Genomic DNA, 15,347 nt, shown 5'->3' on the forward strand with positions numbered 1-15,347 from the left:
TCAATTAATTTAATGTTGTGAATCAACCATTAAATTTGTTAAAATTGCTCCCGTTATTCCATAATTTCCCCTTTGTCTACTTTCGACATGTGAGAGTTTTAAAACTATTTTAAAGATAGATTCAAGTCAATATTTTACCGATTTAGGAGTATTTTAGATAAAAAGTTAATTAGGTTTGCTTGGAAGGTTCGCTACAACAGCCTTGCAGGGAAGTGTACTGCTTTAAGATGGCAGCCGTTTATAACGCCCGCATCTAGCTTTTTGTAGATGTGCTGCTAACACTACCAAATCTATATTGCATCTAGTCCTATATAAATGATATCCACTGTAACATTATATGGATGTACTTTGTAGCAGCTTTTCGGCAGCAGTCAGGTATGTTGTTGTGTTTTTTTTTTTTATCTCGTTGCATGAGTTGAGCTAGAGCCGTGAGTTGAGCATTGGCATTACCCCAGGGGCCGGGTAATGGGAAGCATGATGTTTAGCTACTCTCGCTCCGTTCCGTTCCGAAGACCGCGCGGCGCGCTGAGTGTTGTGTACTTCCGCTTTACTTCGCATATTTCAATAATCGGAATTTGGATGTTTGTGAATCGTTCTCGAATCTTCCACGGCCGAATCGCGAATAATCTAAGAATCGGAAATTTTGAACACCTCTATAGGCAATGGCACTTAATATGAGAATCACTCAATGAGCAGATGAGAGCATGCGTGGAAAGATGTTGACGTATTTGTATGTGTGTGGCAGAAGATTGAAATGTTTGGGTATAAGTGTGGTTCTGAAAGGAAAGAAAATTACATCATATTAGTGCTGATGCAATAAATAATGCAAACTGACTCTAAACTCACACATACATAACTGACATAAAGGTGTGGGGGGGGGGGGGGGGGGCGCGAGCGTGCGCCCACAACCCGGAAACAGGCTGCGTGCACGTGCAGTCATCTTAGCTATAAAAGTGGCGAAAACTAAGCACTTTACACTCATATGGATGTACAACATCATCTTAAGATGCTAAACTAACACATTCCCTCTTAATACAAATGTGCAATGTGAATATACGCAGTTAGGACGAGCGGGTGCAACCAGCCGACGTAACAGTAAAAACACGAAACGGTCGCGCTGATAACGGGTCTAACTTATCATAAGAACTTTATGACATGAGGAGGAAATACATACATTTCTTCATGGACGCACACAGATTAATACTTCCTCGCACAGTCGTACACATCATAACAGATGGCCGTCCTCTGCTCGAAATGTGCACCTTACGCCTATTCTCGGTCCCAGAATACGTAGCGCATGTGACGTAGGACAATAACAGGAAGTAACTGACTGGTTGCGATAGGAACGAACGCATACCCAAGGAATCTTTCTAACAGGAGTATTACAATTGCGAATAAAATCGTTTAGGATTAATTTAGATGCATATATGCAGTGTTGGGAAAGTTCATTTTCTACATGAACTAGTTCAAATTGCAGTTCACAAATTTTAAAATGAACTGTTCAGTTCATAATTCAAAATTTTGAACTAAAGTTCATGGTTCCAAAAAATGAACTTTTGTAGTTCAGTTCTTTTTGTTCGCCAAAAATTGTTGCAAGCTATTATTTACTGTATTTATTTCCAAAGCTTATAGAAAATAATCACAGTTCATTTCCTACCTGAATATTTGACCACCGATGCCGAAGAGTCTCCCACAATATACTGCAGAACTAGGTTGTCTAGCTGCGGCTGGGAGAGACAGAAAACGGGGCCACTCTGGTATGCTGTTAGCGGTATTTGGGTGGCAGAGGTACTGCTCTGGCCAACCGTTGCCGTCTCTTTATTTAATTGCACATGCTCACAGTCGCAGATACCTAGCAAGGCTTGCCGCATGCTTTATTTCGATGTGCCGTTTAAGGTTGGCTAAAGACGTTACCGACGTACGCACGGTCTTCATCAATCCAGGTGGACAAAGTTTACAAGTAAACGTTATATTTTTGCCATCCGGGTCGGTACTGACTTTTTCGTAAAACTCTTTTAAATGCTGGTACTGTGTAGAAAGTTGCTCTGAGCGGGCCGGGTTTCGAGAGCTGCCAGCTTCTGTGTCCATGCTGCTGTTGTTATGATGACGTATGTGCTTAAACAATACGGCCGTGACAGGCAGCTTGGGTTGCCAGGTTGGATAATGTTCCGCTATTAAGGTAAAAAATTTTATTGTGTTTTTAGCCTATGGCTTTATATGCAGTTTTGTCGGTAAGGCACTAAATGTGATGAACTCATGAACGAAGTTATGAGCACCGCTCACAACCACTAGAATGAGCGCGTTCACAGTAACCTTCATGAAACAGAAATATGATGCGTTCAATTCACGTTCGCCCAAAATATGAACGTGTTCATGAACGATCGTTCATTGAACGCGTTCATGCACAACACTGCATATATGTTATATTTTTCTAATAGAGTATTTGACGAGGATTACAATAGACCCATTAATAGACTTTTTTGGAAAAATCACCATTTCTTCAAGTAGTCTCATGAATAATGACCTGGCCTGTGAAAGTCAATGCAAACTCACTCGGCGACGACTCTTCAGGTTGTACTTGATGTGTATACTCTCTTTGAGTAATCATGTAGTCTTACTTACCAAATCAAATGTGTGTAACATGTGTAAATTACGAATCGTTATTGTGCTGGTTTTGGTTGGAATCGATTAGATAATCGTTAGATAAACTGCTAAACGATTCCATGGAATTGGAACACATGGAACCGGTTCCTTCTCGATTCCCTTCCCTACTGATGGCAGACTTGAAATCAGCAACTATAAATTGTAGAATATCATGCAACAGAAAATAAAAAAATGGCGACCAGTGTAATTTTATTTATTGATAAAACAGAAAAATAAGGATTAGTAATGAAATCGTAATTGAGACCTGGTGCCCTCATGTTGACATTACATTTTGGGTCTCATAGGCCACACTTGCATACCAACTGTTATATGACCCAAAATGTGATGTTCATGTACGTTTAGTTTTAGTTTTGTTTTTTTAATTATAAAAAATAGTCACTTGCCCTTTAAACTTTCAACTGTGATCCCAGGTGGCCAGCAGCCGGGCAGGCAAAGCCTTTTCATTGCGTCCCGACAGCGACCACACCGAAACTTCCAAATCTGTGGAACTCCTGAACAAGGAGATGATCCAGTGGGCTATGTGTGGCTTTCAACCCACTGGACCCAAAGGCCTGGAGCCACCAGAGGGTAAGAACAAGATCATGTCAAACTTTTAAAGGTTTCAAGCTTGGGTTACGGTTTTAAAACCAAAGTTTGGCTTTCAAATTAGGATTTCAAGAAGGGATTAGTGTTTCAAGCCTGAATCGAGGCTCCTTACATCCAAATGAATGACTGTCTGCTCTATGCTGAAACACGCAGAGGAGCGCAACCCATACAAGGAGGTCTACCCAGAGATGTTTGTGGAACCGGAAGCCGCTGCTTACATGCCGCCGCCTCCTGCTAAGAAGCCTCGAAAGAGCACCCAGGAGAAGCCCAGAGTAAAGGACATCATCGATGAAGGAACGCGAGGTGAGATATTAAAATGCTGCTTTCGAACTGTAGGAACCTGAGTGCTCAGCTCCTTTAGCTATAGGCCTCTCCAGTAGTTACAGGAACCTAATCTTCCTCAGAAGGGGCGAACTGGGGAATAGGTGGTGGCCCAGGAGTCATTTAAAGATCGGCCCAATTCGTGGACGGTGTTGGAAGCCATCCAGCCGGCAGCACAAGTACCTGTACCTGTACCTTGATGAAAAAAAAACAGCATTTGATGTTGTTCTGGATAAAAGTTATATAGTAAAAAATAAGGGTGTAACGGTACATATATTTGTATTGAACAGTTTCGGTACGTGGTGCTCAGTTCGAAACGGAGGCGTACCGAACGAGTTTCTGACGTAATGTAACCCTTACTTTTCAAGGCTGTGAGTTGATCGGGTTACAGTTTCTTTGTGTAGATTATATTTTCTCCGTCTTCTCTACTATAATGAGGACCAACACGGTAGGATAGTATAACCCAGAAACATCAACGGCGCGACAACGTGACCGCCGCGAGAACACAGTGAAACGCGGGCGTTAAAGTCAATCAGCCAATGCAAATCAGTCACAGTGCGGCCGTGTGTTAGACGCGTCCCAGAAGCGGCTCAACACGACGCACGCGAAAAAGAACGGCAGAGTTTATTATTTGACACGAGACACGACCCTCCTGCGTCAATACTACTACCGGTAGTTAGGATCGGGCAGACCGGAAGTCACTCGTGTAAAAATACAGTGGATCCGGTCGATTTTCAAACTAATATGCAATCGTAACCCACTTTTTGAATCCATCAGATCTCTTGAGTGGTAGATCGGGGCACAGTTGACTTGTCTCTGTTGATTTACTGCTGTCTTCTCTGCTATAATAATAACCAACACGGCCCCGTGTTCAATACAAAACCCTCCTACAACAACAAAACAAGTAGGAACTAATATTCACATAGGAACTAAAGTTACACAACATAAAATATACAATATAAATGAATACTACATCACATTTGTAAAATATAGAAACATAATAAAATAAATAATAGCCCATTTAAATAAAAAAATTGAAATGAGCTAAAACACCTGTAATTAAATAATAAGAATAATACACAGATCCTGCTTACACAATTAAATTAATTTCTGTGTGGCGCTTTAATTTGAGAAAATCCACCAATAAAGCTTTTGAAAACCGTTCAGAAGAAAAAAAAAAGATTCATTGAGGCATTTCATCTGTAAAATACATGTTAAAATCTTTGTCATTGGGATTGCTTTTCTCTTTAGCACAGGACTTTTTTCTTCTTTCTTTCAGAAAGAAAGCTGACCAAGACGCGGGGTCTGAAATGCAAATTGTTGTTGGATTATTATCTTTAAATACCCGCTACTTTTTGAGCAGAATTCTAGCTTTGTATAGGCTAATGTTCCTATTGTTGAAAGCACAAAGGTGTGTAATAAACAACTAGCACATTTATATTTTGCATTTTGTTTTCTTACTGTACCGAAAATGAACCGAACCGTGACCTCAAAACCGAGGTACGTACCGAACCAGATTTTTGTGTACCGTTACACCCCTAGTAAACAATAACCCGAGCCCTTAATTAGCTTAAAGCAAAATAATTACAACTGTGTTGCAGTTTTAATGCAAACAAGTCATTGAGACAATAAACTACAATATAACATGAGTAAACCATAAGAGAACTGTAACCTGATCAAAGTACACATTTTCTAAATATTGGTACAGTAAAAATGCATAGTTTTGAGTTTGCGACTAGTCAGAGAGGACCACCACAAATATTTACCATCCTTAGCCAGAATGTTTACAGAATTGTGGATTTGCACAACCACTAAAATGAGTACTGTAACCTGTAACCAGATGAAATTCACATATAGGACATTTGGATCATTTTTCCTCATACTGGTCCACTTAAAATGCAGTTTGGAATATTTGAGCAGTCAGACAGGTCCAGTCCACTACTAAAATTCACCAGCCTTGGCCATAACTCATTCAAAATTGTTGATTTACAGTGCCACAAAAATGAGAACTGTAACCTGACCAAGTATACATGTAGGAATTTTAATTCATTTTTCTAAATATTGGTACAGCCAAAAGGCATAGTTTTGAGTATGGGAGGAGTTAGAGAGGTCTACTACAAATATTCGCAAAAGTTTGGTCAGAATTAATTCAGATTTGTGGATTTACAGTGCCACAAAAAAAAAAAAAGAGGAGGGTAACCTACCATCTACTAAAACGACCCGTTACTAAGGGGACACATAATGCACATGTAGATGGAGCTGTTTTAAGATCAGGCGACTATTTCCTGTATTGAATGATGACAATGGTGGCGTTCAGTGTTGTCAGTAACACGTTACTGTAATCTGATTACTTTCTTTCAGCAATGAGCAATCTAACGCGTTCATTTTTCCAAGCCAGTAATCTGATTAAAGTTAGTTTCCTCAGTGCCTGTGCATTACTATTTTGTTGTTGCCTCATACTGTATGTAGAATGAAGAATACTGTAGTCATGTACGAAGAGCATTTGAATAGAAAATACTGCTCGAGTTTGGGAGTTACATCACATCTCATGTTTTCTCATCGGAAAAAAAAACTGGTCACGTGTATTACCTACCATGGTGTGTGCGCCGTCTGCCACGGCGGTCAACAACATAGCCTGGCTACCTATCAGGATGCTAACAATAAAGGAGCCGTAGATATACAGCAAACGGCTGCATTTGCTCACTGATGATACAGCCATTACTTTGCATATCCATCCAGTAAAGATGACAAAAATATTTCCGTGCGTGGCAAACTCTGCGCTGGCTCAGAAAGACTGTCGACCGTTAAAAACTCGACATCCAATTCAAAAAGGAAGCACTTGGAATTACAGCACAACGCGAAAAAACTCGAAACAAAGCCGACAGGTACGAGACAGCCAGCACTTCTACAGTTTGTAACCAGCCTTTATAATATGTGCAATTATGTACATTTTATAGTTAGAGTTTGTAATCATAGGCGGAGTTTTACATTTGTGGGACTGGGGGAAAAGCATGCTGAAGACTCTGAAACAAAAGTCAAAAGTTTGGACACACTTCATAATTTTTGCGTTTTATATATTTTCACTACTATTGTAAATTCTCACTGAAGACATCAAAACTATGAACGAACATGTTGAATGGCAAAAAAAGTGAAATAACTGAAAACAGGTTTTGTATTCTACATTCTTCAAAGTATCCACCTTTCAGGTATCTCCAAACTTTTTGGCCAATACTGTATATATATACATATATATATATATATACATGTATATATATGTATATATATATATATACAAATTTTAAATATCCATCTTGCCTCCTCTGATGTAGTTTTAGCTAAGCAAAGCAAAGGATAGTCTCCAAGGTGCTAGTCACATGATCTGTTTGAAAAATGATTTCGACCCATTATGAAAACTCTACGTTGTAGGATTTTTGTTCATTTCACTCATTTTTGTTGTTTGTTTTATTACTTTAAAGCTTTTATAGACAACATTTTAACGGCTAGGTCTGTATTTCAAAGGGAAAGTTCAGAATTTTTTACATTAGGCTTAATCATGGAGTTAGTTTGTGCAGTTTGTCAGTTATTTGTTAGTTTTAGGGCTCCGGAATGGCTAAGCTAGGGCGAGTCAATGGTGGTTGAAATCAACTCCATCGACTAATTGAACCCCCGCTAACTCAAAGATTAAGCCTTATATGAAAAACCTAATTACACGCGATGACATTTTTCTGTTATTTTTATGTTGAGGCAGCAAAAGGAGAAAAATTGGTAAAAAGTAACTGATGTTACTTTTAAAGTAACTTAGTTACTTTGATAATAAAGTAATCAGTAAAGTAACTAGATTACTTTTTTGAGGTGTAATCAGTAATCAGTAATTACTTTTTTTAAGTAATCTGTGACAACACTGGTGGTGTTATATATTTTTGAGTTTTGAGAGTGTTTTTAAGAGTTGGGGACAACGCCACCACACGGAAGTCAACTGCCATGCCGCTGGTCAGAATGCATTTACCGTAATGCTTGGATTACGCGAGTGCGCTAGTTCTTAGGGTCCGGTCATTTGACCTCGGGAGCATGAACGTCCGCTGGCTTCACCGCAGTCACCAATTCCTACTTATTTTTCACTGAGAAGGGTCGCAGTTCACGCATGTATAGTGACACCAATCCCTACCTTTTTTAGGAATTAGGACCCTACCTTTTTCTCCCGACACTGGCCCATCGGCCCACCAGGGAAATCCACGGTATCCCCGTATGCCAGTCCGCCCTTGTTCACCAGGCAGTCGTGTTCGCACATGGGTACTGCGTCTGATACAAATTGCTGCTATTACGTTGTAATCTGCGCCAGGCATGCATTATTTACCCGCCACACCCACCTCACACAAAATAAAACTGGAAAAACTAAGCGGAACGGAAAACAACGAATGGAGACCGTCGAGGACACAGCGACAACTCTTGTATGTGTGAAGGGAATAGTTACGTCTAATGACTAGTACAGGTTTTTTTTTTAATATGGCGGCTCCTCAAGACGCGTGAGTACGTAAGGGGCGTAGCTGCTGATTTCAGCGAATCACTAAACACCTACGTAATCGTGTTACTACGGCCCTACTGAAAGTCCTTACCTTACAGTAGGAACTAAATGGTTCTTGGAACTCGAGGAGTTCCTACAAAATGGCATCTGCAGTGTACTGCAGGGATCCATTCTAGACCCTCCCTTGCTTTTGACTCTCTTAATTTTTTCTTTGTTCATCATTTTTCTTATCGTGTTGCCATTTCAGAGCGACTCATCTACGAAGTGAGACAAAAGTGCCGAAGCATCGAGGGTAAGTCACACAAGTTATTCCATCTGAGAGTTTTTGTACGTAATGACATTGTCAGCCAACTCTCTAATGCAGACATCTGCATCTCCTGCGGAAGTCTCAACATCAGTCGGGAGCACCCACTCTTTGCAGGAGGAATGTGCCAGGGCTGCAAGGTAGACCCAGAGCGGATGCAGTCGAAGTATCAGAACTAGGGCTGCAGCTATCGAATATTTTAGTAATCGAGTATTCGACTGAGAATTCTATCGAGTAATCGGATGGAACAATTTTTTTATATGAAGAGCAATTATCAATATACAAGAAAAAACAAGACATTTCACCTAATATTGAACCATTTTCAGACAATGTTATTTTCGATGTACATTTTTGAAAACGGCTAACAATTGCATCTCAGATGTGACTAGAAAAAAAAGAATTCACAGCTTTCACTCATAAAGCTTCTAGATCTTATAAAAAGAAATATAATTTCCTACCTAAAAATCTCATTATGCCTGATAACACACACCACTTAAAAGTTAAGAGTTTTTTCCATGTGTGTCAACTGAATTTCCATTTGTGTCAAGCTATTTTTAAGTTCTAGTTAATCAAGTTTTAAGTTAGGCTAAATTGTAAGTAGGGCTGCAACTATCGATTATTTTTGGTAGTCAATTAATCGATTAACTAGTTACTTCAAATAATTGAGTAATCTGATAGGGAACATGAAAAATTCAAATACCTGACCTGAGCCTGGAATGGTATAAAAAAATAAAATAAGGATCTATGTACAACAAAAGAACAATGGCTAACTTACATAGCAAAAGTCCACTAGCTTAAATGCTATAAAACTGTAACGTTATTTTTTATTTTTATTTTTAACAATGGTCTTAACAATTGTTCAGACGCATATTCCAGCAAAAAAAAAAAAAAAAAAAACTAGGGTTGTTCCGATCATGTTTTTTTGCTCCCGATCCGATCTCGATCGTATTACTTTGAATACCTGCCGATCCCGATATTTCCCGATCCGATTGCTTTTTTTTTTTTTGCTCCCGATTCAATTTCAATCATTCATGATAATTTTTCCCGATCATATACATTTTAGCAATGCATTAAGAAAAAATGAATAAAACTCAGACCAATATATACATTCAACATACAGTACATAAGTACTGTATTTGTTTATTATGACAATAAATCCTCAAGATGGCATTTACATTATTAACATTCTTTCTGTGAGACGGATCCACGGATAGAAAGATTTGTAATTCTTAAAGCATAAATGTGACTTTGTATATTGTGACCAAATATTGCCATCTAGTGTATTTGTTGAGCTTTCAGTAAATGATACTGCAGCCATTTAACTTCTGCCCAAATGCATGATGGGAAGTGCAACCTTGACTGTGTGTAGGGGCACCAATTGATATATCTTCTCTGCGTTGGGAAAGAATATAGGGTGTTAAGAAAATGATCAACTACTACCTTTCTTCCCCACATTGCCTCCCACGTTATTTTTAATTGCTGAGAGAGGTCTTGAAAGGCTTTAGCCACATAAAAAATGGCTCCAAAGGCTGTCAAAATTCTCTCTACTCAGTATACGCTGCCTTTTAGTGCTATTTATAAGTAAAATGGCGTCTTTATAGATTGAACGTGACCATGCGTGAGTGGGTCGTGCAGCGCATGCGTTAATTATTTAACGTGATTAATTTAAAAAAATTCATTACCGCTGTTAACGCAATTAATTTGATAGCCCTACTTTAAGCCAAAACTACTCTGGATGAGTGTAAGACATTTTGTCTGTAACGTTAAATACAATTAGAAAACAATTTAAATAAAATATATATATATTTAAAGGCATGTCCGATATTTTTTTGCCGATTCCGATACTTTGAAAATGACGTGATCGGACCGATCGGGACATCTTTAAAATAAACCTATAAATTAAATTACGAATGCATTGAAAAAAACATTAGCTCAAACAAAATCTTGGCTTATGTTGGTCTTAACATAGAGCAGCTGGATTCAGCTATGTGAAATGAGGCAGACTAGAGGGCAGTGTATCCACCAAAATCAATCAAACTAAATGCAAACACTTTCAAAATAAACCTTTACAACGCCAATTAAACAAATACTCGAAGCAGCAAAATTCAATTCCAATCTTTTTTTTCTAATCGAATACTCGAGTTAATCGAATAATCGTTGCAGCACTAATCAGAACCATCTACCGTCAACCTAAAAACCTGCAAGCTTAAAGCCCAGAAAACACCATTATAAATGACCTTCATGTGAAAGACTGTTGCTCAAAGAATTTACGTATGGAAATGGCAAATTTCTTAGATGTCTAATAATGTTGAAAATGTTTCAACCCCAAAAAATGACACCGCTTACAAGCGTAATTATTTTTTACGTCAGTTATTTATACACACTGATACACACAAGCACAGATGCATTTGATAATGAGTATTTATGACATCACGAGGAAGCGCAGGCAGTCTGGAATACTCGCATTTGATTGGCTGAAATGGAAACGCCATGCATCAAATCGGCCCCACGACAAGCAGCCACTTCCTGGAAATCTAAATTTTCATTTCTCCACTACTACACATCAGAAAAATGAAATCCTGTGTTTTTTAAAATATAGTAAAGTTTTTTTTTTCCCCCACTGGATGCACATGGTGAAGTTATTTTCTGTCCTTTTAAGTAGTCACGCTTCATATTCCGATGTTGCATTTTCAGAACTGCTTTTTAGAGTGCGCCTATCAGTACGACGATGACGGCTACCAGTCGTATTGCACCATCTGCTGCGGCGGCCGGGAGGTGCTAATGTGCGGGAACAACAACTGCTGCCGGTAAATTGTAGCTCATTACGGTCATGACAGTCGTGGTGAGTAACCATGAGTAGTAATTGCCTCTAAATGCAGCAAAAGCCTGGGTAAATGTTGCTCCTCCCCTTATTTCAACATAGTTCCATGGCAACAACCATTTTTTTCTGTAGTGTATGCACATAGACTACATCTATATACAGTATATATTATATATGGCGGAAAACACTCAGGTGACTTGAAGTTCCACTCTGAGACCCCCAATTTGGCCAACTTTCAAAATTGTCCAATATGCATGTGTGATACATCATTGGAAAGCTTAAAATCTCAATTTTCTGAGGGAAGAAAATTTTTGAACAGGAGGGCATTTAAAAAAATAAATAAATAAATAAACAGCAAAACCCTATCTGGAGGTGAGAGCACGCGAGAGCAGAATTAAAGACGCCATGACTTTCACGAGATATTATCGCGTACTTACCTTGTTTTGATCCAAAAACTCCATGTAGCATGTATCACTGAGTGTCAAGACACAGCTGGGAATGGCCACAGCTGGATTTTTGGGGGGATTTTATGGGTGAAACATTGTCATATAACAAGGGCCGCGATACAGAAATCGCATTGCCTGGCACGGCCAGACTCTTCTCCCTGTATTTTTCAAACACTGAGAGAAAAGTCTGGGAACCAGCCCATTAACGGCCTCTCGAGCAGGTACAAAATCAATTGACAAATCAGATTCGTTTATTTGCGTGACGTGTTCTTTAACGAGCAACATCACTCTTGCGCGTCGGAAGTCATCTCCACAACAACACAGATGGTGAACAGGAGAGCCGAGAATATGTTCCAATCCACGGTACAATCAGTTTTAAATTACCAAAAATACATCGACACGAGTTATTAACAACAATCTGCCTCGCGCTCAGGGGTCGCCTTAACCGAATATTTTCCGTCGTTGACCGATTTTTTAAAACGGTGACGGAAAAAACTGAAGTCCGCCTGTCATTTTGACAGGTTGCAATTCACACCCCAGACCACAGGGTGGCGAGTGAGCATATTAATTAGCTATTGTCTCTCTTGATGCATGACGTCGTTGGCCTTACTCTGAAAAATGTCAAGGCAACTGAGTGTCCGAAGTTTCTTCAAAAAGCCCCAAAACGACGATGGTGTTGATAAAAGAGGTGAAAAAACAGGGACTGCACAAGCGGGCACGCAATTCAAGTCCATGCGCACCAGGAGGAAGGTGTAAGACTCCGTTCAGGCCACAGCAGGTGAACTGTTAATTTCTTTGTTCCATATGTAGCCCATTTACCTACTGGAGCCACAGTCAGCTGTTTTTGTCACTGCGGAGAAAAAGTTACATATTCATCTGCTTGATGTGTGATGGCACGGTGTGGATTCTTTGTTAAGCTTGTTCGGACAGAATATTAATTTAAAATGAATGAAAACTAAATACTAGTAGAAATATGTTGAAGCGGTATGCAATGTTAAGAGTCTTTTGAGCTCGAATTGCTGTGTCCAACCGCTGTAGCTCTGCTGCTCTCTGTGAACTCTCTATTCAAGCCGGAACGCGCGTGGCTCTTAAGTGTCTCTGTCACGTGACTGTGTCGTAGCCGCTAACGCGCTCGGCCAAATGGACACACAAGTACAGAAGGTGAATTATGCCAAACAAAGGGTCACCACAATGTCATGATCATCATTTTAAAAATTTAAGTGACGGGTAAAAATAGATTATGACCGGATTTTTATGACCCTGTCAGTCAAAATGACAGACAACGAAAAAGTCTAGCGCAACCTCTGCTCGCGCTAGCCATGTTGAATAAACTCCGCTCTCCTCGTATGTTTACTTCCGCGCGCAAGTCCCTCGTCCTGCCCTCGTCGTTTTATTAACGTCACGTCTGCCCGTCGCTGATTGGTCCACTCCGCTGTCTGTTTGCTTGGGCTTGCTCCGCCCTGGAAATTGTATCCGCTGAATGGTGGCCAGACTCAATAGCTGGAACAGCGGTGAGTCTGGTGTACCAGGCAAGAAATCACAGACATCAAGGAGTGGTCGAGATGTTCTATTTCATATTTTTATCCTTTTAAACATTGGTTTTCAAATTTTCTTTGTTTGGATCGATTATTTATCATCTAAAATATCAGAGAAAATGCGAGAGTAACAACAAAAAAAATACAATTAAGCGATAGTTATGAGCAGGGGTGAAAGTGGGCCAGAACGGTCAGGAACGCAGCTCCGGTATAATATTCAGGGCAGGAACGCAGTTCCGGTATAAGATTCAGGGCCTGAATGCTGTTCCGGTACACTCTGCTTTGATTCCAAAAATATGATTGCAACTGTCAAAATGCTATGTAAAAAAAATGCTAAGCTGCCACACATGCATTTCATTTCCAAGAAGAAAACAATCTACGTACTAACATCAGATTATGATGAGTCATGTCAATGTGTGAATGCACGTAGCAAAGCAAAATGCCTGGATTCATTTATCTGTTCAATTGGCTGACATACTGACATGTGGTCAACAGAGATAGTTAGCTGTGATTGGTTGAAATGTGCATGTTTTCTGGAACAGCAAAAAAAACAACAACAAAAAAAAATGTTTGTTTAATTGATGCAACAAAAAAAAGGGCAATGCAACAGGAAATGGATCAAATCTTTAAGAGCAAGGAAAGGGTTGAGGAGGCTTATTTATCATATTTAGTTTTATTTGCTCTGATGGGGAGGTTCAGAACATCTTAGCTGTCAATGTGCACTTTGGACTTATATTTGTTAATTTATGTTGGGCTACTTATTCATTTCCTTATGATTTAAAAAAGTCTATGCGCGATCTTCAAAATATATTCCATTTCACTCTACATAATATAAGTCATTTGTACTTACTTTTCTGAATGTATGTCGCTTATATCTATTATTAAAAACAAAAACAAAAAAAAGCAAAAATGTTTACATTAAGTTCAATTTTAATATACATCTTATGTTCTCAAGTAGTTAAAATTGAGATTTGGCATTTAGTATGTGAGGAAATGTGGGAAAATAAAAATTAGGAGATGGAGGTTGGGGTTATTCCATATATATTTCCCTGCACTTGCTCTATAAAAGTAACATTTACTGACCACCACAATGTTTTTTATTCATTTCTTTTAGTGTTTCTGAATGCTAAAGAGTTTTGAACTGATTCATGATTTTTTTTCAAGCTTTTTATCTCAGTTTGTTCTACATGATAAAATGTCTGAGTGCTCGTCCGAGACTGGTGATTCCATATTTTTTGCTCAGGGTTGTAAAATAAAAATGAAATTAAATCAGCTCCATCTTCAATAACAGCAATTTAAATTTGTGTTTGCAAGTAGCTGCTGACACAGCAATAACAAACAATTAGCATGTATCAATTAGCGTCCGCACAGCATCAAAAACAATCACATAAACTCGCCCCAAGTATTCAACCGCAATTGAAAACGCACAATAGACGATACAAAAGGAGTTATATACAGCCGTCGCCTCTGGATGCTTCTCAAGCAACAAATTTGTGCGTAGGCTGTCACCTCATCACTCAGCTGCTTCTTCATGTGCGCCGTGTGTGGGGTGGGCGGGCGTGTAAATGCTCTCGCGTGCAGAAGTACAACCTGCTCTATGCTTCCTGCGCCAAAATAAAAGCATACATCACAAAACAAAAGTCAACATTTAAAAAAATGACGAGACGCAGGCGTCGTAAAGTCAAAATCGCATAAGTCGGGTACGTCGTAACACGGAGAATATCTGTAGACTAAAGTGTCATTGGGTCATTTCAGAGCTGGAGGACATTTCACATACAAAAGTAAATGATTTAAGCTTTTTTGATACATAATGTAGCAGAAAACCAGAGAAGCGAAGTCTTATTTTTCAAAAATTTAAGAATAATCCCGTTATTAATGAAAGCATGCATTTGCGCAGATGCTTTTGCGTGGAGTGCGTGGACCTCCTAGTGGGTCAGGGCGCCGCCCACGCAGCCATCAAGGAGGACCCATGGAACTGCTTCATGTGTGGCCCCAAAGGGTCGTACGGCCTTTTGGAACGCCGCCCCGATTGGACCTGCCGCCTTCAGCATTTCTTCGCCAACAACCACGAGCAGGATTTCGTAAGCTAACTGCTTCATTTTTGACGTGATGGATCGATTACCAAATGGTTGTCATTTGTCGAGTTGAC

The 15,347-nt window shown here is 39.4% G+C and overlaps 1 protein-coding gene across 5 annotated transcripts in view; it reads left to right on the top strand.

The window, feature by feature from the left end:
* The window catches only part of LOC130930788 (DNA (cytosine-5)-methyltransferase 3A-like), a 91,201-nt gene that overhangs the window by 56,061 nt on the left and 19,793 nt on the right, over positions 1-15,347 (top strand). For all 5 annotated transcript variants that reach the window (XM_057858923.1, XM_057858921.1, XM_057858919.1 and 2 more), the window contains 6 exons: positions 3,075-3,231; positions 3,403-3,552; positions 8,340-8,384; positions 8,457-8,536; positions 11,091-11,203; positions 15,096-15,279. In XM_057858923.1, the coding sequence (XP_057714906.1) occupies positions 3,075-3,231; positions 3,403-3,552; positions 8,340-8,384; positions 8,457-8,536; positions 11,091-11,203; positions 15,096-15,279 (729 nt within the window). The remainder of the gene's footprint in view (positions 1-3,074; positions 3,232-3,402; positions 3,553-8,339; positions 8,385-8,456; positions 8,537-11,090; positions 11,204-15,095; positions 15,280-15,347) is intronic.

This window comes from Corythoichthys intestinalis, chromosome 15, assembly GCF_030265065.1.
Source record: "Corythoichthys intestinalis isolate RoL2023-P3 chromosome 15, ASM3026506v1, whole genome shotgun sequence".
NCBI lineage: Eukaryota > Metazoa > Chordata > Actinopteri > Syngnathiformes > Syngnathidae > Corythoichthys > Corythoichthys intestinalis.